At 35.0% G+C, this 26,809-nt stretch overlaps 2 protein-coding genes across 6 annotated transcripts; one reads left to right on the top strand and one right to left on the bottom strand.

Annotated features, from left to right (window-relative positions):
• Positions 1 to 31: 31 nt before the first annotated feature.
• LOC113726836 (probable helicase CHR10) lies at positions 32 to 9,898 on the bottom strand. 5 transcript variants are annotated; one of them, XM_027250721.2, is made up of 17 exons: positions 9,647 to 9,888; positions 9,382 to 9,389; positions 8,546 to 8,624; positions 8,284 to 8,444; positions 7,979 to 8,110; positions 7,115 to 7,292; positions 5,903 to 6,038; positions 5,601 to 5,718; positions 5,310 to 5,399; positions 4,886 to 4,993; positions 4,589 to 4,792; positions 3,248 to 3,373; positions 2,514 to 3,178; positions 2,037 to 2,182; positions 1,461 to 1,625; positions 928 to 1,042; positions 32 to 485 (listed from the first exon to the last, which is right to left on the bottom strand). In XM_027250721.2, the coding sequence occupies exons 1-17, from the start codon at positions 9,828 to 9,830 to the stop codon at positions 461 to 463; spliced, it is 2,640 nt and encodes an 879-aa protein (XP_027106522.2). In that variant the 5' UTR covers positions 9,831 to 9,888; the 3' UTR covers positions 32 to 460. The 5 variants fall into 5 exon arrangements, with proteins under 5 accessions (XP_027106522.2, XP_027106520.2, XP_027106519.2 ...); XM_027250719.2 differs by having other exon boundaries at positions 9,338 to 9,389; positions 9,647 to 9,735; XM_027250718.2 differs by lacking the exon at positions 9,382 to 9,389 and having other exon boundaries at positions 9,647 to 9,898.
• An 11,489-nt stretch (positions 9,899 to 21,387) lies between these two features.
• LOC113726835 (carotenoid cleavage dioxygenase 7, chloroplastic) lies at positions 21,388 to 25,468 on the top strand. Its single transcript, XM_027250717.2, has 7 exons — positions 21,388 to 22,228; positions 22,402 to 22,530; positions 23,424 to 23,555; positions 23,665 to 23,940; positions 24,025 to 24,104; positions 24,299 to 24,622; positions 24,923 to 25,468. The coding sequence occupies exons 1-7, from the start codon at positions 21,403 to 21,405 to the stop codon at positions 25,085 to 25,087; spliced, it is 1,932 nt and encodes a 643-aa protein (XP_027106518.2). The 5' UTR covers positions 21,388 to 21,402; the 3' UTR covers positions 25,088 to 25,468.
• The last annotated feature ends 1,341 nt before the right edge of the window (positions 25,469 to 26,809 follow it).

Genomic DNA, 26,809 nt, shown 5'->3' with positions numbered 1-26,809 from the left:
GAAATGTATAATGATCAAATCCAAAGGTAACTTGATGAAATTGTATGAATGCCAATTAAAGACAATCATAAGATTAAAAAGCAAATTAGAATGTGAAGAAATTTACAAGCCAAATCCAAGTAAGCAAACTGGTCACTTTTCCCCCAAAAAAAAAAACAGAGAGAGAGAGACCTGAGTTTCTTACCCGTGATCACTTTTGCAAATACTAACTTTATGCAGCCCAAGAAGAGAAACGAAAAAGATACAAGCCACAATGCTAATACAACTATTTACATTACAAAGATAACGTTCACTGCAAGAATGAGGAACAAGTCTTCCGAAAAAAACACTCTATTTTCACTCTGGTTTTCCTAAAACTGGCATCAAGGAAATCCAAAACAAGATAATAACAAAACACTGCAACCTAGAATACACGGGCAGATACATTTCATAGATGAAATGAGCATCACACAAACCTTGCTCAACCAGAACGCCGATAGTAGTACCTGCATGTACAGTTGTTACTAGGTTATCATTTCCGACAAACATACTGAAACAAATTAAGGAACCAGCAAGCACAAATAAATTATCTCTATGCAATTTCACATCATATCAGATGACTTTGGTGCTTTTAAACCCAGGTGAATGAACCGAGTATGTCTAAAACTCCCCCATAAGATGTGATTAGTGAATATGATCTCTGACCTCTATGTTTCCTCTGAAGGATGCTGCCAAGTTAAAAATGAAGGAATGTCTAGCCTGAGAGTTTATTTGATACTATCGGACTTAGTTTAGTGAAGAATCATGAAATCCCAGCGATCATTCTTCCATAAGGTGAAATCTTAATATTCAACTTCAGACATATGCACACCCAGGCATACTTGCACATGAATATTTAAGCTGGTTATACACATAGTAACAGATGGAGATGGAAAGAGAGAAACTTACACAAAAATATTTGTTCCATATACAGCAGCATATTTCCTTAGAAGACGTTCAACAGTATACCATTCTGACCGATCCGATGCATCCTGGTAACCAATCCTTGGCATATGGATTGAAGCTTTTGAAAATATTGAAAAACTGCTTCAGATAATTGCAAGGTATATGGAGACCAAAGGGCAGATAAAAAACGTGATTGCAATTTTACTGAACATAAATGACAGATTAAACATTAGATCTGTCAGGAGGCGATTTAAGAATTAAAGCTACAGAATATATGCCACATCTTCAAGCCACTCACATGAATGAGTAAAAAGATAACAATGACTTCAACAAAACACTAGTAAGAGACCTCACAGTAGACCCGATTTTAAAATGGAACAGATGGAGATGAAGTAAAAGAATTAGATGAAAACAATATAAGTCGCCCATCCAAGACAATAAACCGAATGAGCTCAAAATGCCATATTGAATGCATTAGACCAAAAGAGTGAAAATTGGAATTTGATTTCATTAAAATGGTGTAGAATCATATATACCTGAATTTTGAGATGCAAAAAATGATGCTTTAGCTAGACAACATTCCAAATCAGGAATAGAAATATTGCTCCGAGGGACCTTACGCCGAGGATTATATGATTGTACAACAGCTAAAGCTACCCATTGACGAACAGGACTCCCACTAGCTACTTCACCAGAATCCTCTGCAGAGTAACAAATCCATTATAAATCTGATAACGAAAGAACAACAGAGCATAGCTAAAGCTAATACTCAGATTTAAAAGCAAAACAGGAAACAAACAAAGGTATCAACAGGAGAAAAGCCTCCCATCATTTCAAAAAAAATACAAACTATTTTCTCAATTCCTGTATCAAGATTACAGAAGTTAAGCACCACCCATTAAAACAGAAAGCCCAGGACATGCACTAGCCACAGCCTTTGCATTATTTATTAGTTTTGCAATTCATCTTGTTTTAGACCAACAATGATTCCTCTTGTAAAATCCCACGTCACATGCATGCTTCAATACAAGCTCTAGTTCTCACATCAGGAGACTACAAGCTGATTGGAGCTTATTTTTAAAAATAAATCAAAGAAAACACACATAACCTACTTGTAATTTCAACGACATGCAGATCACCCAGATGAAGATCACCAAACTCATGAGCTCGTTGGTATGCAGCCGGAATGGAAGCTGAAAGTTTTTGAAGTGCATCAAACAGACCACCATGACCCCAATTTCCAGAGTTATCTATGCAGCTGACAATAAGAAATACATCTTAAGTGTGTAAGTCTCTTTGGGTGCAAATGTAATGGCCAACTGCTTTGGAAGGATATTCATATGAAGAGCAATAACTTTATGGTTTGACTAGTCACTAATATCCTCTATACTGCTTTCCTTTGGTATTATAAAGATCCTTTAGTTCAAAAGAGAAAAACAAACACATAAATTTGTGAAAAAATTATTGTTAACACTCACAAAAGTTGTAGAGGTACTTACAGTTATAATCATCCAATCAGTAAAAGAGATTAAAAGAGAAACATAAAAGAGGCAATAAACAAATATGCTTACTGCATAAAGCACGCTTACCTGAATATAACTGTAGGTTCTGATGCAGAAAATCGTGAAGGATCTGTGCAATCCCCATAAACAAAATTAACAGACCCAGAATCCGACAAAATGTTGTCCTCTGTAGGGATCACAGGATCAACAACAGCTAATGAAACATATCCAAGAGCTTCCCACTTGGACAATTTCTTCTGCTCTGCTTTTTCCCTAGCAGCCTGGGCTTTGAGGTGCTTGTCCTTCAGTATGCCTCTCCTATTTCCTACCCCTATAATACTATCATGGTTTGATGGTGATGTTTCCTTAAACTTTTCCACCCACTCACGGTAAGTTGCCTCATCTAAGTCAGGGTCATACTTAATGGACTCTGGACCTCCTCGAGTTAAAATGTCTGTCCCATGCAACATATCTACTGGATTGACCTCAAACTTTCTGTCATCTATTTCTGATTGTAGCTTGTAGCGAAATGCAACAACCCTCTCTGCTATTGCAATCAATTCATTTTTGTCAATTTGATTGGAATTTTCATTGCTCATCTCTAGAGGGTCAAATTTATGCAATCCAAGCATGACAGACCGCAAGTCACCATCTTCAGGTCCTGACATCTCTTTCCCTTCCTGATCGACAATATCATCTCCTATAACATTATGGCTAAGTTGCAATTTGCGTTCTGCCCGACGCATAATAACCTGCATTTCTTTTAAACTCAGCAATAACTATGAGACAGAGGAACAGCAAAAGTAGGTTCTTGAAATTACCTCCTCTACTGTTTTTGATGTCACTAAATTTATGGACAAAACATTATTCTTTTGACCAATCCTGTGAGCACGTTGGAGAGCTTGCTTGTCGACCTGGGGATTCCAATCTTGTTCGTAAAATATGACCTGCATGATAGCCATTGTGAGCAACGTTTTACAAATCAACATACACAGCTACGGGATAAATAATCCCACCCTGCAATTCTAATGCATAAATTAGCCAAAAGAAGATAATATCACTAAATTACTTTCATGAAATCAAGGGAGGATAGAGCAATTGGCATCTTAGCAAAATATAGATATAAAAGTTTCCCCTCCATTCATTTTCTTTAAATTTGGTATAGCCATCTTGACTGTCATTTTTATTCTACCATGGAAGAAGCTGGGCAATGTAACCAAAAGTTAAGCGCTTTACTTCCATTCATTTGCATCTTTCAAGCGTCGATTATTTGCATCGCACCCTTTTTTTTTTGGGGTTGAAGCTACCTCTCTAATTCTGTCTAACAAAAATTGCATCAGAATTGTCTATCCCAAGAACAAGACATCAAAAAGCTTCTAACATAAACAAATTTTAATAAACGTCAAACATAAAAACTACAGAAGTTCTAACCGATTAATTAGTTAAAATACACTAAAATGTAACATCTCATAGGTTTTTACTACAATGTCATTCTTTATGCACATTTTTCAATTATTATGGAATTAACTGTTTGAACATTTTAACTCACTAACTAATATAAGCTAGCGACATGCCAGAATCTTTGTCATATCACATGCTCCGTGGAATGAGGTACATATCCTTCTAGAATTCACACTATTCAATGTTTTCTATAATAAAATAAAGAATTTATCTTTCCTACACTAACAGTGTATACACTATTAGCATTGGATAATTGACAACTATGCAAAATTGAATTTGAAATTCAACTTTTGCACACATGTCATGAATCCAACGATGATAATGTATACACCGTCAGTGTAGGAAAGATTTACTCTAAAATAAAAGAACAACTTTTATTGTTGAAATAAAATTGACCCAAGCCTGCATAAGATGTTTCGATTCTCCATACCGTTCTCTTTTGTCCCTACACAACCAAAATTAATACCAACCGTCAAGAATGGATACTCCAATCTACTTAATGCCCAATAGATACCCACCTTTGTATGTTAAGATGAACACAATTAACTCCCTTTGAAGAGGAGAAATACATGTGCTTTCAATCACACCCAATATTCATGTCACAAAGAATTCACCAATAATTGTTGAGCTTCAGGAAGTGCATGAAAATTTCTTATAAACCTAGAATGATAGGATTTATGAGAAGAAGCTGATAAACTCACAGTATCAGCAGCCACCAGATTCAGTCCGACTCCCCCAGCTCTAGTAGAAATCATGAAGACAAATTCACTGCTTTCATCTGCTTTAGAAGTTGAGCTTCCTTTTTGGGATTGTTGGCTGAAACTTCTTATTGCCACAAACCGCTCCTCGGCACGAACTGAACCATCAAGACGCTCATAAGAGTATTTCCTCCATTCTAGAAAATCCTGCAATTAAGAAACATATAATGAAGAGTTAGTGTCCAATTAGCCTACATGATAATTTCCAACTGTTCTGATAGCACATTAAAATAAATCTACCTGTAATATATCAAGTGTTTTGGTCATCTGAGCAAAAAGAAGAACACGATGTCCAGAATTATGCAGCTTCTGCAGAATATGATCTAGAATTACGAGTTTCCCGCTAGCCTGATTACAAAATCAGAAAAGCTGCTAAGATCTAATTGCATAAAAATAGCAGGAAACTCACTGAGATGTAAAAAAGAAAAATTTTCCAAAGGAAAAAAATGTTAGTTTAGGCTAAATCTTTTAATGCACAGCTACTTGTCATGGAATTGTCTTCTACTTTCTCGCACCCTTCCACTCTACACACCCCAAAAAAAAAAAAACAACTACTACAAATATAACAAGGAGAAGATTTGATCCCATAAAATAATATACCATCCAAAAAATTTGTCTAAATAAGTTGAAATAAACAAACATATAGGTTTTAGAATGCAGATACCTGAACTAGGTGTTCACCCTCTTGATATGGTTCAGGCTCAATACCAGGAAAAAGGTAAGGATGACTACATGCCTTGCGTAGCTGAACTACCTGTTAAAGTAGCAAACATTAATACATGTCTCAATGAACAGGACAAACACACTCACAATAAATCAGGTAGGTAAGACTGCTCTTTCTGATCTTACCCACACTATGATGCCATGATCCAAAAAGATTTTCAACTTTCCAAATGAAGTTGTCTAAAAGAACTGAATACCGAAGACTTAGAATAAGTGCAAGGCATTCACATACAATGTTCCGCGAGGAAGGAGCATTTAAGGCTCCTGAAGCAAATGCCAGCAGCTTAGGAAGCTCTTTGCGCAATATGGACACATAGACTTTCTTCTGCAAAGGAACCAAGGGTGCCATCCTATTAAGACAAGTTGAAATGCATCATAAAAGTGTGTCACATGAGAATCGCAAAGAAGACAAATACAAAGATTTACGGCCAAGTTTGTATGAACAGATTACATAGCTAAATGTTTGACAACTTGAAAGTTCAAACTAATAGCTTAGCTTATAAAGACCTCCACGTAGATATAATGAGAACTAACACAGTGATCTCAGTGAGAGGCGGCAACACAAGGTTCCCAGACTCAATAAGCTTTGATTTGGTTCTTCGAAGCATGAATGCTCCAAGTACATATTTCAGTTTAATAAACTGATTTCGAGCTATCTCTGAATTGCAACCTGCTTACCAAAAGCATAAAACATGGTCATTACTTATTTAATAGGTCAGAGAATTTTTTTCCAAAAAATAAATGAGAGTCTGACAATAAAAAGGATAAATGAGAGTCTGACAATAAAAAGGAGGAAGAAGAGTTAGCTCATGTAACAAACCCAAAATCATGTATCCAAGTTCCATATTCCTTCATTTTCAGTTCTAAAAATTTTAAGGGTCATTTTCCATAAGGGAAATGTGATTTGCACTCCAATATTTGTTATTTGCACTCCCGCCATTTGTTTTATCATATAATCTAATAAGCGCAAACTATATGATTAAAATGATAGTGGGGGTGTGATTAACAAAAATGGGAGTGCTAATAACATTTCCCTTTCCAGAATATAGAAACTTCTGTTTTCTTGTTTTACATACTACTCTTAAATCCAAGTAGCAATCTAGAACACTTGGGACACATATCAATAACCTTTGCTATCTCATGTAATCTTGAGTTCTTCATCAAGACAATGAAAGGAAACCCATGAGTATCATAGATTTCTAGGAACCTATCCACTATACTTGAGCAATGCTCGGTGTAAGATGAAGAAAAAATGGAGTCAACTAAAAGGGCAAAGTCATTCAACAAGACCACAAGACAAGAAGATCCTCAGAAACATGTTTGACAGTCCATCAAAGTCTTGAAAGTCCAAATTTCCATCTTGATTAGTATCTTGAAAAATAGAAAACAAATTTGGGCAATTATCTGCACAACCAAATTTACTAATTAAAAAACTAGACTAACCTAGATCATTAGTAGGAGCAAGAAAGTAGATTTTGAGGTTTACTAACCCATTACGGTCAACCCAATTTACGATTTGCAAGGGAAGACACGTCATATTATTCCTAAGGACTCAAAAGCAATGAACAACTTCTGCCCACCTAAAGGCTAAAGTTCCAAAAACACTCAGGAGGAAAAGCAATGAATCACTTGGTCTTAACTTTGTAAAAGAAAACTTCAAATATAAATTATGTACTCATACTACAAGCTATAATCATATACTATAGGAAAATCCATGCCGCAGATTAATAGGAAGTGAGAAATTACATGAAGGATCTCCAGCTTCTTTGAATGCTGAAAGGAACTCCTCCAATCTTCCAAATACTAAGGGCATACAGAAGTGCATCAAAGCCCAAAGTTCAGTTAGATTGTTCTGGATAGGAGTGCCAGTCATCAGCAACTTTCTCGGCATAATGAACCTTTCTTTGAGGACATGATACAAAACCTATTGAATATAACAACCACAAAACTTGAAATAAGAAAATTGAAGGAAAAAGCAGTTTACTCCTTCCAAAAGTAAGGGCCACATCACAAGTTACTTTTACAATGCCGCATCTTGTCCTTAAACTAGAAATTTTAGTTCCTCCCAGGGAAGAAAAAATACTGCATTCTTCCTCAAATACTTTTATAACAATAGGCTACTCAGTTGCAATGATATTAAGCTGAAGAATACTCAACAACATTCAGCAATCCCAACAGATAAGATTATTATATCTCAAAAAATAATATATTTAGCAAAAGGGGCAGAACACATAAATAAAGTATTTTCTTCTTTAAGCGGGCTGCAGAAATCCATAAATAGACCTTCTTTTTTTTTTTTGGTTTTTTCTGTTTTTAAGGACTGCAAAGTAATAATGGATCTATAGTCTACATCTGCAAAAGTTCTGAAAGGGCTGGAAAGTAAATAGCTCTATAATGTACATAAATAGACCCTTTTTTTGGTTTTTTCTGTTTTAAGGGCTGCAAAGTAATAATAAGTCTATAGTCTACATCTGCAAAAGTTCTGAAGGATTTTCAAAATTTTTAAGAATTTGGAGGGGTATTGACTTCACATGGCCACTTGCATTAACACTGTTCACAAACAAGCAACAGGAAGATAAATTTAAAAGATAGAGAAACTTTTAGACATACACTTGAAGGATTTTTAAGTCTCTGTGCTTCATCAATGATTGCATAATGCCATGGAAATTGCGACAGAAAATCCTGATCAATTAATGCTATGTCATATGTAGTCAGTAGCATATCAAAAGCTAATGATGGTACCTGTAGCATCCATAAAAGAAGAAGGCTATTAGAAAATGACAGCAACTTTACGTGGTAATTTAACAAAATGCAATACTGTTTTCAATCTTCAATAACTACACCCAAAAACTTCTAACACTAATAGAGATACATTGAGTCATGCTAAAAGCAATGCAAAAGGGTGAAGCTCTTACATTAGACAATAAAAGCTGGCCCTTGACATGCTCATACATCTTCTTGCGCAAGGTGCATCTATGTTCCTTTTCTCCAACATAACAGAGGACTCTTATCTTGGGAGCAAAATTGGCTACTTCGGATACCCAACTATCAGTCACACTCAGTGGACATAATACCACTATAAAGGAATATAGTCAGAACTCAAAACATTTTGAAAGAAACATATAGAACATAGAACCAGCACATCAAAGTGCCCAACATAAGAGCACACCTACTTACAGAATGGCCCAGAAGACCTCCGATGAACCTTCAAATAACTCAAAAAAGATATTGCTTGTAAAGTCTTTCCCAACCCCATCTGCCAATAAAGCATTATAATCAGTGCACATCCACTCCAAGGTTACAAGAATCACATGGAGACACCACGTAATCTAGTCAATAATATAAGGAATGAGAGGAGGCTGTCAAAGAATGGAAATGGCAAAACATTTGATATTTTCGAGACAAAATCATGATCTACAACATGTAAAAAGCTCTTTTTACCCTTAAAAATCATCATCATTTACGACCTTAAAACTTTCTCCTTTTTTATAGTGTTAAGAACTTCCCATTTGATACTGATTACAGCTTATTTTCTATTTTTTTTCTTTCCACAAGAAAGCACAAGATAAAAATACTTTCCTGAACTTTCATTTCCTATCCTTACCAAATCTTAAGTTCCAAATGAGGCCAAATAGTAAATCACTTGAAAAGCCAACAACCATAAGCCATTTGACATCAACTTAAGAAACACATTGCAAATAAAAATGACGACTTAAACAAATATATATATATATATATATATATATATATATATATATATATATATATATATATAGATTTCTGAAATCAAAACTTATCCTACCACACTTAAATAACTTGAAACTAACTATTACTCAAATAGCAACTTCACTTCTAAAATTCAGCTAGAATTCAAAATCATCCAACATGGTTAAAAACTTTGCCTTGGTAAACGAATAATCACAAAAATTTGTTTACGTTTGCATAAGTTTAAACCTTAGCTAAAATTACCAATTCAAACTAAGACAGTGCAATTCAGGCAATTAAAACAGTACCTCATCCCCTGCAAAAAGGAAAAAAAAAAAGAGTTGCAATTACTGTTAATATTAAACATGTATGAATACGAGAAAGTTCAAGTGAAAAAAATAGGAAATTTCCAGAAACAACAGCTAGTTTTCTTCTCATTTTCGCTAATTCCTCTACTTTGTAGCAAATAGTCCGATAGTTCTACTCAATTACTCTTCTCAAAAATATTAATTGCCAAACTTTTATAATCTCAATCGTTATTCTTCATTCTTTGGCTTGTCACAGAAGTCGTACCTAGAATAACGTTGACGCCGAGAAGGTAGCGTTTAATTAGCCAGGAGAGGCCTTCTACTTGGTGAGGTTTGAGAGTGGCAGTGATTCCGAAGTCAACGGGATTGACCACAGGATCATCTCTGGCGCAGGAGTCGCCGGCGTAGACATACTTGGCCGCTGCCATCAGCCTTTGCTGGTAGTTCATCGTTGGATTTGGAGGTAAGAGTAGCAAAAATGGAATGGCGGTGGACCGAACCAAAACCGCCCCAATTTGAAAATCCAATAATAGACTAGAAGTTATAAAGGGGGCGCGGCTGTTTTTGGGGGAAAAAAAAAAAAAGCATATTTTGTGACTCCATTCGAATTAACTGTTTTTAGGATATTTTTAAAAAAATTTATTGCAACACTGTATATGAAATTTTTGTATTAAAATTTTTTTTGAAATATTTGATATATTGTATGAATGGAATGTTTTTTGAGTTATTATGTATTATTATAACATTATATTTGAAAAACTTGTTTTTAAAAAAATGATCAGTTCAAACGGAGCCGGTATTTGAACTACTTGACAATTTCTCCCTCTAATTTCAAATAGTACATTGTAATTCTATAGCACAATATAGGTAAACAGTATTATATATGATATATTTTAACCTAGGTGTATTAATGAAAATATAGTGTAGAGAGTTTCATGGCTATTGTTCACTTTAAATCATTCATTTAATCATCTCAACAGTCATAATAAATAACTCATAATACTTAATTTTAAGTTATAGAGTAAAGAGACAAGTTATGTGATCACAAGGAAAAGTTAAAAATGACCTAGTGATGATGTTCATGACTTACCAACGGTTGAGTTTTAGCTAAATCAATTTTGTTCATTCTTGAAGAGCCAGTTTATTGGCTCAATATGTCTTTTTGATGCACATTATATACGATTATTAGTGTCTAATGTCTATTAGTACAAATTTGAGGGGACACAGACTAACAATAAATAAGTAATGAGTAAGGCACATGCTATATGTGCATATTGTAAAAGAAATCAACGAATAAATAAATTTTAAAAGGATAAAGAATACCTAATTAATTAGAGAAACAAAAGGTGAAAAAGCTTTGTGCAACTTATAGTTATCATTTTTGTTACGTATTATATGAGTATCATGGGTTAATAATTGTTTGTAAGGGTATGAACGAAATTAATCAAATTGAATGCCCTAATGTTTAAGTTTGTTTGATTATTTTAACAAGATTGAAATCTTGTTCGAACTTAGTTTGTTTATTTGCCAAACCGATTTTCAATGTGCTTTTTTATTGAGTTTGAATGTCGAATATAAAAGCGTTGTTCATCCCTAGTTTGACTAGTTGGCGAATCAATCTCATACAAAATCTCACCAAGTTAAGATCGATTCGAATATCAAATAACTTGATTTATCTTTCAACTCTAATTATTTGGAGGAAGTTATACTAATGTCCTATTTGATAACTCAATTTAGCACTTAAACATAATGGATTTAGATCTTAACATATTCAGACCATTTGATAAATAAAAAATTAAACATTTGAATTAATTAAGTAGTACTGAATTTTATAATCAAAACCTGCTCCCAAAATTAAGTAATAAGTTATTCACTTATTACTACTGAATATGATATGCATTCAAATATATTAGATTTAATACTTAACAATTCAATAACTTAATTCAAATTTCAGATTAGGCCATGCTTGGATTGCTTGTTTCCGTCGGAAAATATTGTCGTTTTCTGTGATTACATTTCCATATCACCTTTTTTTTCCTCACATCTATCAAATCGCTACAGTAATTTTTCCATGAAAAATGACGGAAAATGCAATCCAAACACAAGATTTCACACTTTAGTTTTCAAACTTCAGTTTTATTAAACACACCCTAAATACTGTCATATTATCCTTCTTCAATGTCACTGCTTACATATATGCCATAAACATTGGAATTCTTTACTTTTACCTTAAAGTCCAAGTTCAGCATATTAACTGTTAAGAGTTCATTGTAATGCTCAAATAAGTCGACATCTCTTTCTCGTTAGCCTTTTCTTCTTACTATCTTTTGTTTATTTATTTTTTTTTTTTTGCTGTTGGTTGAATGGAGGTACTCGCATAACTAAAAATTTTCTTACTGGGTTGTACTAGATGTGTTCTAGTATAAAAATGTTTTAATTATTAGATGATCATTAGCCAATAGTTTCAGAGGCTTTGCATGTCCTAAATTGTCTTGAGGGTAGGTAATTACACAGAGCAAGGTCTCCTTTACAATTGTTAATGACAATTAAACTATGAAATGTAGACACTAAACTAATAAATGTAGACACTAATACAGTTTTTTTAATACAAATTTTAACAAGTAAAAAAATTTATTGTATTTTTACATGTTGCTGGGGTTAGTGTTTATATTTTTTTTTTTTTAGTATCCATGCTTCAAGGTTCAATTGTCAGTCACTGAGAATCGTAGAGACCTGCACCGTCTGAAATTTGCACTCCCTTCCCCACCTAAAATTTGCAAAAGCTGGATAATAGAGTGAAAATTTAACAAATCTGTGAGCTATCCTCGCAATTACACCCCCTAAATTTTGAAGAATTCCGTCCTTCCTGTACATTCACTGACAGGTGCCGAACCTGTGCAATAATAAATACCTACTCGAGAAAAATACAGATTTTGTATATAGCGGTGAGTAGGGTCGAATCCACAGGGATTGGGGATAATTCGTTTCTTCTAGAGTCCAAGGTATGGGGGGTTTTGGATTAAATGCTAACTAAATAAATTAACTGCAGAAAATAATTGATTAAGAGAAATAATTAAGGGAAAACTCTAGCCAAGAGTACACTTCAGAAATGGTTCAGGCACTGATCATTGATTCACAGATAATTCCACATTTATTAATAGATTAGTTATAGTTGTCATGCACGCGATAAACAACCAACCTTTCCTTAATTTCTCGATAGTTAAGGTACGACCGTTAACTATTTCTCTAACCCAAAAACAACCCTAGGTACGACCGTAGGATTTAATTTCTAGATTGCATTAATAATTAGAAAGACCCAATCCTAACTAACAAACACGCTACGAGGGTTTGTTTAAACTAGATCGTATGCTCCCCTGACATAAATCCAATTACGCCAGTTGCTACTAAGATAGAGATAACGAATAATTACGGATTCAATTACCTCTATTTAGCAAAATAGCCTATATGAATAATTAATTATTGCGCACTAATCAATCATACACAAGAGCTATAACAGTTAAAAGCAGGAAACATATGAATACCAATAAATGGAGAAAACAATTAAAATAAATTCGATCTCACAGTAATTGTTGAACCAAATCTTCAGTTGTCCCCTTGACTAGAATTGAGAGGTTAGTCCTCCATTAATGGAGAACAACCATGCGAAAGAGCTAAGAAAAGAAAACTAAAAGCCTAAAACTAGTGATTGATTGATAAACATCTCGTACGTTTTTCCCTTTTTAAAGTCAAAAGGAAGTCTAATGCTATCTCTAGTGGTCCCCACACCAAATTCAAAGTCTTGTACGTTTCTTTTCCTAGAGTTCAAATGACTCATGCTTCTTATCCGTGGTCCCCGCACATGTGGACAAAACCTCCAAAGTACTTGTTGTTCCAAGTCTCTCTACGTTGCTTTCTTTGAAAAGCCCAAATGACTAAATGCCTTGCACTAGCTTGTGGTCCCCACCAATTCAAGGACCTAAAGGTTGAAGTCCTTAGAAGTCTGCATTTTTCCACACAAGTCCCTCCTTTTTGGTAATTTTCTGTTTCACTCCTGAAATTGATTCCAAATACCAAATATGAGTAAATATCAGCAATTAACACAATATTTGTCAGGGATAGAAGGGGAAAACAATAATAAATTTACTTAACAAATTATACCCTATCAATTTCCCCCACACCTGAATCATGCTTGCCCTCAAGCATGGGGAAAGTATACAGACACCAAAATTTGATAATGGTCATTGCTCTATCTACCAAATTGTCAAGATACCAAGAAAAATAATAATCAAGCATCAATGGTCAAGATCCAAGAAACATCACTTCGGTTAGCTTCTAAACCACAAACTCCTCCAATTTCAGGTTAACTAATTTAAGAAAAAGGAATGACGCATAACATTTATCAGCAAATAGTCCAACTATTAACCAAAATCTCAACATTAAATCCATAATTCGGCAAGCTGACTTTTATTACACACTAACACAACCTTCACTTTTTTCACATTTTTTTTCTACTTTTCTCTCTTTTTTTTTTTAATCTTCTTTCTTCAACAGTAACAAAAGACTTAGTCGCTAGCCATTTGAGCCTTTTGACGCGAACTCCAACATTGACCAGATGAAGGAGCTCGGTTACTCAGCTTCAATTGCTACGGGACCACGCACTCATAGCAACTACTACCTTTTGACACGAAAATCAACACTTTAGGTGAAAATCCCCGGTTACTCAGTAGTAATCACTAGCGGAGTACAGTCAACTCTTATTTATAACCATATAGCACAATAACTAAAAATAACACAAAAATAACAGCAGTCAGCCTCAAATTTTCAAACATAGAGAACTAAAATTAATAATTGGACCAATTCACAAGAAAAATGCCAACAATCATTCCCTATGCCTAGAAAAGTTAACTAAAAATTAGAAAAGTCAAGCAATTATTGATATTCACCAAAAAGATGTTCCTGAATTCAACCACATCAACTCGATACCTTTTATTAATAAACTTGGCAACATCAGAATCAGAGACAACAATCCAACATCAAAACTTGGTATTCATATAAAGACTGACCATTAGAAAAAAGAAAAGAAAAGAAAATAAACGAAAGATGGACAAAAACAAAACAAAACAAAACAAAACAAAAAAACTCTAGAATCTAAAAACAAAATTACTAGCACCACAATGATTCCCCCCCACACCTAATTCACACATTGCCCTCAATGTGATAATGTAAAAGTAGAAGGAAGGAGAAGGGCAACGGTACTTCCCTGAAGTCATCAAAACAGGGGCAATTCAGGTGGAAATTGTGGATCAAGACTTGCATGGTGACGTCAATGTGGGTCATCCGAGTCTCTAGTCTCTCAACTCGCGTCTGGAGCTGGTGCCATTCGTGGGCAGCGGCATGCGATGGGGAGTTGATGCGGAGTGGGTGGCGGCGGATGGAGGGCAGCCGAAAGAAGAAATAAAAGAAAAGGGAAACAGGGCAGCGGGGAAGAAAGGAAGAAAGAAAGAAGAAGAAAGAAAGAAAGAAAGAAGAAGAAGGAAAATTTTTATTTTTTTTTTTGCACACTTAAATTTCAAAATCCGAATTGTGAGAATCAAAATTGAAGGTGTAAAACGGAAAATGTTTTTATTTTGAATTTTTTTATTTTTTTTTATTTTTTTTTAGTCAAGGAACCTCTGGCTAAGGCGTGGGCACGCTCAACTGCTATAGAGTCCGCAGATTCTGAACGAGAATTTCTTTCCCTCAGGCGTGACCACCTGGCGTGGGCGCGTCTAACTGCTATAGAGTCCGCAGATCCTGAACGAGAATTTCCTTCCCTCAGGCGCGACCACCTGGCGTGGGCACGTCTAACTACTAATTTCCTGCCACTAAACATCAAACTATTAATTGACACTAACACTTAACTAAAACTTCAAAAATGCATGAAAACTGAAACAAATAGTCTTGGGTTGCCTCCCAAGTAGCGCCTTTCTTTAATGTCTTTGGCTAGACATTTTCATGTGTATTCATGGAGGATAAAATCTTGTGGCTCGTTTCAGTGCTTCATCTTCTATGTAATCCTGATAGCCCTCGTAAATAGAGTAATTCTTGGGCACACGAGCTACGGGCTTCCATGGACTAGTAAATGGCACCAAACAAACAAGTGATGATCTTAAATCTTCACTCACTCCTCCATCAAGAGCACTTATTGGTTCGAGATATTTTGCCATCATGACTCTTAATTTATTCCTGGCATGAAATTCAAAATCGTCTGGTATAATAAAATCAATCTCACTAACAGGAATTAAAGAATAAGAGTCAGGAAAATATTGATCAAGGAATGGAGGAGATGTCACCGCATTTGGAGATTGTTCACTGGATTCATTCACTTGAACCATTTGATGTTGGGGTCTCAATTCTTGCGCTTCAACTTTCTTTTCAACTGCATCTTTAGATTCTTTTTCTTGAGACCCTTGCAATACCATGTCATTTGTCAGAATAATTGCACTCTCATCTTCCTCATGGTCGATAATAGTCGGTGAGGGCAATTCTTCATAAACTGGAGAAATCAATTTGCTCATTTTAGATGCCCATTCACGCCTTCCTTCTTTCATCTCTTCACTCATCTTTTGTGTCTCCTGTTGAAGTTGGTGTACCTCCTGTTGAATTTGATATGTGTTAATAGTTATTAATTCAACTATTTCTTCAAGAGACATACCTGACATGGATGACGGTTCTTGAGACTCATACTGCTGAAAATTCATTGGCCCTGTTGTATAATTATAACTGGAGTTATCCCACCATCCTTGATCATACCCGTTTGGATTAGGGTTATACCACGTTTGAGACCATGGTGAAAAATCTCCATAATTATTGAATGGGACACTCAGATCATCTTGATATTCGGGGCACATACCGGTTGAATGATCCCTGGCATAACAAATTTCACAGGTTGCAGCATCCATTCTTTTTTTAATAGAGTTTATTGCCTCTAAATATGCAAACTTAGAAAAACAATCAATCTCATTGCCTTCCCCGAAAACAAAATCCAGTATATCACCAAAATACGGAGTGTTAGAAGCCATAAACTATATAATAAAAAAAATAAGAGAAAAATAAATAAATAAAAATAAAAACAAGATGAACTCAAAAAAGAAACAAATTAATCTGGCACCAGTCCCCGGCAACGGCGCCAAAAATTGACAGGTGCCGAACCTGTGAATAATAAATACCTACTCGAGAAAAATACAGATTTTGTATATAGCGGTGAGTAGGGTCGAATCCACAGGGATTGGGGATAATTCGTTTCTTCTAGAGTCCAAGGTATGGGGGGTTTTGGATTAAATGCTAACTAAATAAATTAACTGCAGAAAATAATTGATTAAGAAAAATAATTAAGGGAAAACTCTAGCCAAGAGTACACTTCAGAAATGGTTCAGGCACTGATCATTGATTCACAGATAATTCCACATTTATTAATAGATTAGTTATAGTTGTCATGCACGCGATAAACAATCAACCTTTCGTTAATTTCTCGATAGTTAAGGTACGACCGTTAACTATTTCTCTAACCCAAAAACAACCCTAGGTACGACCGTAGGATTTAATTTCTAGATTGCATTAATAATTAGAAAGACCCAATCCTAACTAATAAACACGCTACGAGGGTTTGTTTAAGCTAGATCGTATGCTCCCCTGACATAAACCCAATTACGCCAGTTGCTACTAAGATAGAGATAACGAACAATTACGGATTCAATTACCTCTATTTAGCAAAATAGCCTATATGAATAATTAATTATTACGCACTAATCAATCATACACAAGAGCTATAACAGTTAAAAGCAGGAAACATATGAATACCAATAAATGGAGAAAACAATTAAAATAAATTCGATCTCACAGTAATTGTTGAACCAAGTTTTCAGTTGTCCCCTTGACTAGAATTGAGAGGTTAGTCCTCCATTAATGGAGAACAACCATGCGAAAGAGCTAAGAAAAGAAAACTAAAAGCCTAAAACTAGTGATTGATTGATAAACATCTCGTACGTTTTTCCCTTTTTAAAGTCAAAAGGAAGTCTAATGCTATCTCTAGTGGTCCCCACACCAAATTCAAAGTCTTGTACGTTTCTTTTCCTAGAGTCCAAATGACTCATGCTTCTTATCCGTGGTCCCCGCACATGTGGACAAAACCTCCAAAGTACTTGTTGTTCCAAGTCTCTCTACGTTGCTTTCTTTGAAAAGCCCAAATGACTAAATGCCTTGCACTAGCTTGTGGTCCCCACCAATTCAAGGACCTAAAGGTTGAAGTCCTTAGAAGTCTGCATTTTTCCATACAAGTCCCTCCTTTTTGGTAATTTTCTGTTTCACTCCTGAAATTGATTCCAAATACCAAATATGAGTAAATATCAGCAATTAACACAATATTTGTCAGGGATAGAAGGGGAAAACAATAATAAATTTACTTAACAAATTATACCCTATCATTCACCCCTTGAATTCTCCATTGACATTTGCCCATTTGCCCGTTGCGGGCAAAACAAACAACCACATATATTTTCTAAGGTACAGTGTTTTGGACCTATTAGAATCGAAATTACATACCACTTGAATGAGAAATAATTGTAGACAGTTTGAAGCTAAAAACATAATGTATACATTGTCTAAGTCTAATTTCCTATCCATAATAATAGTTTGAACTTACTCAGACGCCACCAACCTCTCTATAAGTTTTGGCTCCGTCATTGCTAGCTTTAAAGCCATAACTATTCAAAATTATTGATTACTTGAAAGTAGCTATCTTTTTATATTAACAGTGTAAAGATATTTATAAATTGGCTTGGATTCATCATAATAATTTTTATTCACATATGCAATGTCATTTCACAAGCAAAGAATTAAAAATCTAACAGAAGAAACTTCCCCAAAGAAAAGCTAAATCATGTGAGAGCTTTTGAAGATGATCAATAGTTGATTTTTGCAAAAGATAACCAGATTGCGGAATTTTAGCTAAAATTGTAAATCCTAAAAGCATGGTTAATAATAAGATACCCTACCGTAGGGGCTAAAAACAAACCTTAACGAGTCTGACAAATGTATGTTTAGGATTGGTTTGAAGATTAAAAGGAATGTTAGAACTTGGATTGTGTTTAATAATTTTTTGAAAGAAATTGATCAAGTTTGGTTTGAAATTTTAGATGTATGTTCAAGAAAAACTTGGCTCGGCTTGTTAAAGTATCGAACTCAAGCACATACAACTACAATCAAAACATGGCTTGGCTTGAAATTTCATGTTATATTATATAGATATTTTCACCAAATTTGTTACTCTTTTTCCCTAAATTTTTGCTCTATGATATTCAAGAAATCTATTACGATGAACTATGGATGTGATTAAAGTCAATTATGGCTATTCAAGAATTTTATTATGATGTCTTGCAACTTCTACAAAATTTCTCCAAGTGGGAAGCCATATGGATACTGCGTTCTTTGAACGGTGCAGCTCATAGCTTTGCTAGTAATGCTTGTACTGCCATGGATGACTATTTGTGGAAACATTCACCTTCGTCTTTTGTATTATCCGCACTTCAGGCGGACCTTATTCCATCTTAATAAAATTTTACACTTTTCTATAAAAAAAAAAAAGAAATCTATTATGATGAATTAGGGATGCAATTAAAATCAATAATGACCATTCAAGAGATAAGAGTATTATATATTTGCTATTTTATAAGATAAGCAATGTCCAGGAAGGAAGGAAAGAAGTAGAGTTAAAGAAGCAAACTATGTATATTTTTATGAAATTTACTTTGCCTTCTCTGTTTCTGAATATATCGAACTAAATAACATATAGATTGTGATTGGTTAGTTAATATTTTCGAGTTTAAAATCATGTTCGGGTTTGGATTAATTCTTAAACAAACAAACTTGAACGAGTCTGATTCGAGATGAGTTCAAATCAAATACCAAGTTATTTGATTAGATTTACAACCGTACGCTCTTATGCCACATCCTCAAACTAAGTAAGTGGCTAGCACATAGCACTGCCGCTTCTCAATTTACTTAACCAATGAAACACAATCTCAAGAAGTCATAATCACGTCATTCGAGAAGATTCAGCGAGATTACTACTGATTAACACTAGTTGGTCATTAGCTTCACATAATCAGCAAGTTTATTATAGTTCTAGCACTTTGGCACACCATAATATCGTCTGTTCCCTATTTGGTGATTCTCAGAGCTTGAACTTTTGGTCCTACCATTAGCTAGAGATCCACACAATGGGAACAACCCTGATTGGGCTGCGGTCAAAATAACCCCAAATTGGAAACTCCCGCACATTTGGCTGCTTTTTCCTGTTACTCCTAATGCATCAATTATGAAAGAGTTGAAAATGAAATCATCAAGATTCCCTCATTAAACGGCCGAGGTAGGGAACGTGGACCCTTCTTGTCTGTATGCCCCTGGCATCAAACCAACAACACTGGAGGCATCAGACCTAAAATAATGATGATTTACTAGTGCCACTAATTTAGTTGATTTATTAATATACCGCAAACCTATTTGTATGGTCACACAAGCGTTCATGTGTCATGGAATTTGAAAATTTTTGATTGGAGGAGAGCCATTCAACAAAGTGATGATGATAAAGTTAGCAAGAGCTTTGGTTTTGCTGGCCATCTCCCGCTTAGTGCCACCAAAGTCCAAGACATTTGATTCATAAGTTTGCTACAAGTGTACGTCTGTTTTAATTAATTTTCACATATGATAATAATAATAATCTTATTCCATACATACATATATATATATATATATATATATGTATGTATGCTGCAAAAGATGATTTAACCCATTTTAGATTTGCTATAAAGAAACAAATATCGCATGGCATGTAAGAAAACTCCACACCATAGAAGAATAGAAATATTTATGAAAAATCACTAAGCAAACAAATATGATCAGACATAAGCATATTTAGGGTGCATTTGATAAAATTGAAATTTAAAAACAGAAATCTGAAATCCGAATCCATTAAGTTATTTGAATCGTTAAATATTAAATCAAATACATTTGAGCGTATATCACATCAAATACTAAGTGAATAGCTTATCGTTTATTTTTTAGAACAAGTTTTGCCTAGAAAATTCAGTGTCACTTAATTAATTCAGATGCTCAATTTTTGATTATCAAATGCATCTGAACATATAAAATTTAAGTACTGAATTGGATTATCAAATAGGGTGTTAGCGTCTGGAAACTGCAACTAAAACAACTTTTGTTGTGTGTTCACGGAGAACGAATCCCCAAAAATATTTTCCCTACTTTTAGTTCGTCCATTTTGTTCTTATGCTTTTCGGAATATCAAATGGCCAATAATTCTACAACTTGGCAGTATTGATGGCTTACATCTCATAATCTTTTGTTGGAGTGTTTGCAAGTGAGGCGGCATATTTCCCAACACTTGAGAATGCCTTTCTGATGTGCAAATGCAAATGCAACTTTTGTCTTCTAACAATTAGACTAATACGAAACACCAATGGCCCAACACATGATTGACGTAATCAATGTAATTTCAATATGGTAACATATATAGTCCCACCATGCACATCTAAAGGGCACACAAATTAAGAAAGCACGCAGCAATTTCTTATTGGAAGACACGTAAACTTATTTTTAGACTCTAAATTGTCCAAGAAATCCTCAAAATTTTTACAGAATGGTCTTTTGCCGTGAGTCCCTAAGTGTCATTTTAAATATTGATCCTTAGAGTAAATTAAATATTGTTAAGTATTTAAAAAATTTAAATTATTATTTTCAGTGAGAGATAAAAGTCGAGAAAATGCCTTGGCATACATTTCTATCATTCTATGTGGTGTGGTGAGGCCCTGTCACTTTTGATAGCATACTAAAATTAATTATACTTATGTTAGCCGTATTTGTAAAAATTAATTGCCAGGATTTTGAATTAGTTTTGTTGTAGGACAAATTCGTCAATTTGCACCCATGACAAAAAAAAAAAAAATTTTTTTTTCCTGTAGTGTATATATGCATCCAGAGCATCGCGGCTTCTTCTTCATAAACTGCCACCCTTCTTCAAGCGAAGCCAAAATGCAGGCCAAGGCTCAGAATATCATCCCACCAAAGTTCATTTCACCAGCAAAGCTACCTCCAATTTCCAATATTTCATTGCCGAGTAATGTTCCGCAAGCCATCTCAATCACTGCACCGAGTCCAGAAGTTTCATCAGCTCCTCCTGATCATCATCCTCAACTGGTAGATGACAAAGTGGCTGCCTTCTGGGACTACCAATTCCTCTTTGTTTCACAACGCTCAGAAACAGCTGAGCCCATCACCCTTCGCATTGTTGACGGCAAAATCCCACAAGACTTCCCTTTAGGAACGTATTATCTGACCGGACCGGGGCTCTTCACCGATGATCACGGCTCCACGGTGCACCCTCTGGACGGTCACGGCTACCTCAGAACGTTTAAGATTGATGGGGCTAGAGGAGTGGTGGAGTTCATGGCTAGGTACATCCAGACCGAGGCTCAGGTGGAGGAGTGCGACCGCATCACCGGCCAGTGGCGATTCACTCATCGTGGTCCGTTTTCGGTCTTGAAAGGTGGGAACATGGTTGGAAATACCAAGGTAATGAAAAATGTCGCCAATACAAGTGTGCTGAGATGGGCTGGAAGACTGTTTTGTTTGTGGGAAGGTGGCGATCCTTATGAGATTGAATCTACTACGCTTGATACTCTTGGGAGATTTGACATAATTAATGGCCGCCACAAATTGCTGCAAGATGAAGACGCAACACCAAAGGTGGACGTTTGGGATGTAGCTGCAGAAATCTTGAAACCTATACTATATGGTAAGCACCTAGAGCTACACAACAAGCAACTTTATCCAACAACATTAATCAATCTCCTCATTAGCCTTCTCTTTTCTTTCCTTCTCTATTTTGGAATCAAAACTAGCTAGTATTAGACTATAATAACCTACTTCATTAGACTTTGGCCAATTTGGTATCAACTGCTGGTCCAGGAGTATTCAAGATGCCGCCGAAACGATTATTGTCCCATTACAAGATTGATGGCCGGAGGAACAGACTACTCATCATGTCATGCAACGCAGAGGACATGCTTCTCCCACGAAGTAATTTTACCTTCTACGGTATGTACTGAGAAGTGGTACAGCGACCAGATAGTGATATGTATGTTGTTTTCAGAATGTTCACCAATAACTCCACACCTTGTCGTAAAAACTTTTCTTCTTCTGATGAATATTGCCGTGAAAACTATCATAGTTTCATTACGTCAATGAAAATTAAGCACACAGCAAACAAGAAAAAGAGTGGTGAAAATATAAATGACTGTATGATTCGTAATTTCAAGTTTTTGTGGATTATTTTTGAAAACGATCGAGCTCATCTTCATCATATATTTCTTTTCCCTCTTGATAAATTGAACCTAGAAGTTGCAACTTCACAAGTAAGAATGACAAGGACTATCGTCCCTGGCGTGTACATTCTTTTCCCTCTTGATAAATTGAACCTAGAAGCAGTTGCAACTTCACAAGTAAGAATGACAAGGACTATCGTCTCTGGCGTGTACATAATTATCAAGACTTCACTTCAACTACTGAATGTCGTTGTATGCTGAATTTGACAAGATGAAACGATAAGAAGAATACTATAGAGTGGATAAGACTTATTTCTGTGACAATTCATTTCTTTTTCAATGTCAACGTTTGTACTGGAAACTAAGAGAAGTATGATGGTTATCGTATATATATATGTAGATAACAAGCTAAAATACGGAAAAATCCTGGGCATAAGCATTTTTTTACGTTTGTGAATCTTAAGGTATTTCCAACTTCGCCTTTTTTGTTTTTTGCTTTTTTTCTTCTCCAACTCCATGTTTAATTCACCTGAGTATGTTGGTCAGCACCTCCCACTTACCACCCAAAAAAAAAAACAAAAAAAAAGATTCACAATTTTTTAGTTTATTGAATTAAGTCACAAGAACAGCTGCAATGAACTCATTCGTTTTTGTCATTTGCTCTAGAATTCGACTCGAATTTCAAGTTGCTGCAAAGCCAAGAATTCAACATTCCAGACCATCTGATGATTCATGACTGGGCCTTCACTGATAATTATTACATATTATTTGGCAATCGCATCAAGCTGGATGTTGCTGGTATATACTATTGCCCCTTCTCCAATCATCTAGTTTTGAATCTCGCAAGAACTTCAATGCACTAATTAATCAATCTAACACACAAGCATTTTTGGCATCTAATTTTCAGGATCAATGACAGCAGTATGTGGACTATCTCCTATGATATCTGCACTGTCACTAAATGCTAGCAAGCCCACATCTCCCATTTACATGCTCCCTCGATTTCCAAGTGAATCAAATGGACAGAGAGACTGGAAAATTCCCATAGAAGCTCCTTCACAAATGTGGGTGCTCCATGTTGGAAATGCTTTTGAAGAAGAAAGGGACGAGAATGGAAGTTCCAAGATTCAAATTCAAGCAAGTGGTTGCTCCTATCGTTGGTTCAATTTCCAAAAGATGTTTGGTAAGTGATGTTTGAAAATTACTTCGATTTATCATATGAGTGGCAGGAGATGCAACTTAAAATTCTTTGCCCATTTTCGTCCAGGGTACGACTGGCAAAGTGGAAAACTGGACCCTTCCATGATGAATGCAGATCAAGATAAATTATTGCCTCATCTTGTTCAGGTTTGATATCTTTCTCTCTAGCTTACGCAATATATTCTTTTGAAAAAGTGAAAGGGAAGTGATACCAAATTTAAGTAACATTAATTATGTAAGTAAATCAGTAAGTTCTTTTTCCACCATGCATCAGGGAATTAAATTATCATCAAGGTGGAACAATTTTGCTAAAGCTAGTTAGTTATAATGCTTTAATGCAGGTATCAGTAAGTTTGGATGCAAATGGGGATTGTCAAAATTGTAGTGTAAACGATTTGAACGAATGGAGGAAACCATCAGATTTTCCTGCGATTAATCAGGATTTCTCAGGCTGCAAGAACACATTTGTGTATGCAGCAACTTCGTCTGGCTCCCGTCAAGCTTTACCACATTTTCCCTTTGACACTGTGGTGAAACTCAATGTCAGAGATAAATCCATTTCCACTTGGTCTACAACCAGACGGAGATTCATTGGTGAGCCAATATTTGTACCGAAAGGAACCGGAGGAGGAGAAGAAGATGATGGCTATCTCCTTGTGGTGGAAGTGAGTGCTTTTCCAAATTCTTACCTATCTTGAACGTGGGATCCCCCATATGCTACTTTGGACGCATTCTTTCTTGTTTTAGATTCCCTAGACCGACTCTTGCAAACAGTTCTCAATAGAATTAATATCGATTTTTATTAGCCTAACACATAAGGATTAGCTGATTTGAAATAAAAACGATACCATATATCTCTTGTCACTAGCTAAGAGAATAAGGCACTTGTTTCATTATAACCTTGTGACAAGGATCTTGCATCCGCTCAAAATTCTGAGGGATTTTCTGTTTGTAAAATTTTGCAGTATGCAGTTTCGACACAAAGGTGCTATCTTGTTATTTTGGACTCCAAACAGATCGGGAAGACCAATGCACTGGTTGCTAGAGTTGAAGTTCCAAGACACTTAAATTTTCCTCTTGGCTTTCATGGATTTTGGGAGTCTGCAGGGGATTGTGGCTTTGGTAATTAACCGAGTCCCAAGTGTCCAACAACAATCTGGGAGACATGCATGGCTCATTCTTTGTTAGCATAAATAGATATGTCCATAAATATTTGTACAGATAGAAACTTGACCACTATGGATATATGTATACATATATACGCTATTTCACATTCAGGCAGGCATAAGGAGAGAGAGAGAGAGCATTTAGGTAACAAAGACAGAGTAGCTGGAAATTTTAGATTTCAACCATCTAGCCACGTTCAAGGTTGCTTCTGGTTCATTCTTGGAATTGTTATTGAATTGAAACTGAACTACTCCAAATTATTTGGATGTGAAAAATGTGTACGAAATCTATTGTACTTTATGGCAAAATGTTTAAATAGTCTCTTCTCAAGGGAGCTTTTCTCATGGGAGTTTAGCTAATGTGTTCATACTTGACTAGGCACTAGCATGAGATGGCTTCGGATTGAAGGTTACTTAGATAACCCAAAAAAAAAAAAAAAAAACCTCTCTTATCTTGAAATTTTGAATTGCAAGTTCAGTAAAAAAAAAAAAAAAAAAAGCTACATAAAGAATTTTTAAGCTTACATGGAAAGAAACTTTATCTTGAGATGCTAGGGGAGTGAGTACCTGTCATGAAAACTTGTAAATAATAAAGTTGTAGTTTCATTGTTCTCAAAATTTTTTTTAAAGAAATTGGAAATGTATAATATGGTAATGAGTTGAAATCTACACATTCTACAACTATACCTTTAATAATAGAACTTCTCAATAACCTCTCTTATTTTTCGCTCTTCTCTGGGAGATTACAATGCATAATTGCTTGGTAATTAAGACACTAAAATTTTGTCAAAAAATAATTAAATGGTACTATAATAAAGGCAGCGTAAATTATAATCTCTTAGGCAATGTAAATTATAATCTCTTCCTTGACTTCTTCACCAGCTAAATTTTCTTCATCTTGAAAAAGCAAACACAAGTTTAGAATGACACTATAAGGAAAATCTAAAAATTCATAAGGCCAAAGAGCTAGCTAGAGACTAAGCACTGTTCTTACCAATGCTTTTGCAAATCAAACACTCATTACATCTTTATTTTCAGCATCATTTTTGTCATTAAATTCCAAGTAGCTTTCCTTTACTTTTGCTTTGAATCCTAGAGCTTCGTCCAAATAAGCCTACCAAAGCATTTGAAATTGATAAACTATTTTCGTATATATAATAGACAATAAATTCAAGCATATCAAAAGTGCACTCAACTCCTCAATTTTAGACTTTCATTTCTCACCACCCTCTTTGGCAACTTGAATAATTGGATCATCAATTATTCGTGTCACAAAAAACCAAACAAAGAATGTGCTCTTCAAGTTTAAAACATAAGTAAATACGGGTGTATACGAAATAATGCATCTAAACTCTCTTAATAATGCATGAAATAAATAAAAGTGAAGTATACGAAAATGAAGACGGGGAGTGGGGCGGTGTTTAGGTTTATTTGGATTTTCTTTCTTTCTCTTCTTATATTTGGATTCAATAGCTAGTTAAGATACGTACGATTACCAGTCCATACATAAGCAAAAAGGTGTAACACAAAAAGAAGCATGAAAAATCATTAATCTAAAAATATATACAATTGTAAGACATTGTAGATCACTCATTTAAACCATTAATTGACATACACAATTAACATGCAAGTAATTTTAAAGATAGGAAATATAAAATATTGAGAAAGTTAATTTGGAATACAAAT

This window comes from Coffea arabica, chromosome 2c (genome assembly GCF_036785885.1).
Source record: "Coffea arabica cultivar ET-39 chromosome 2c, Coffea Arabica ET-39 HiFi, whole genome shotgun sequence".
Taxonomy (NCBI): Eukaryota; Viridiplantae; Streptophyta; class Magnoliopsida; order Gentianales; family Rubiaceae; genus Coffea; species Coffea arabica.
Note: the sequence above shows the minus strand (reverse complement) of the source record. Positions and strands in the feature narration are given on the sequence as shown.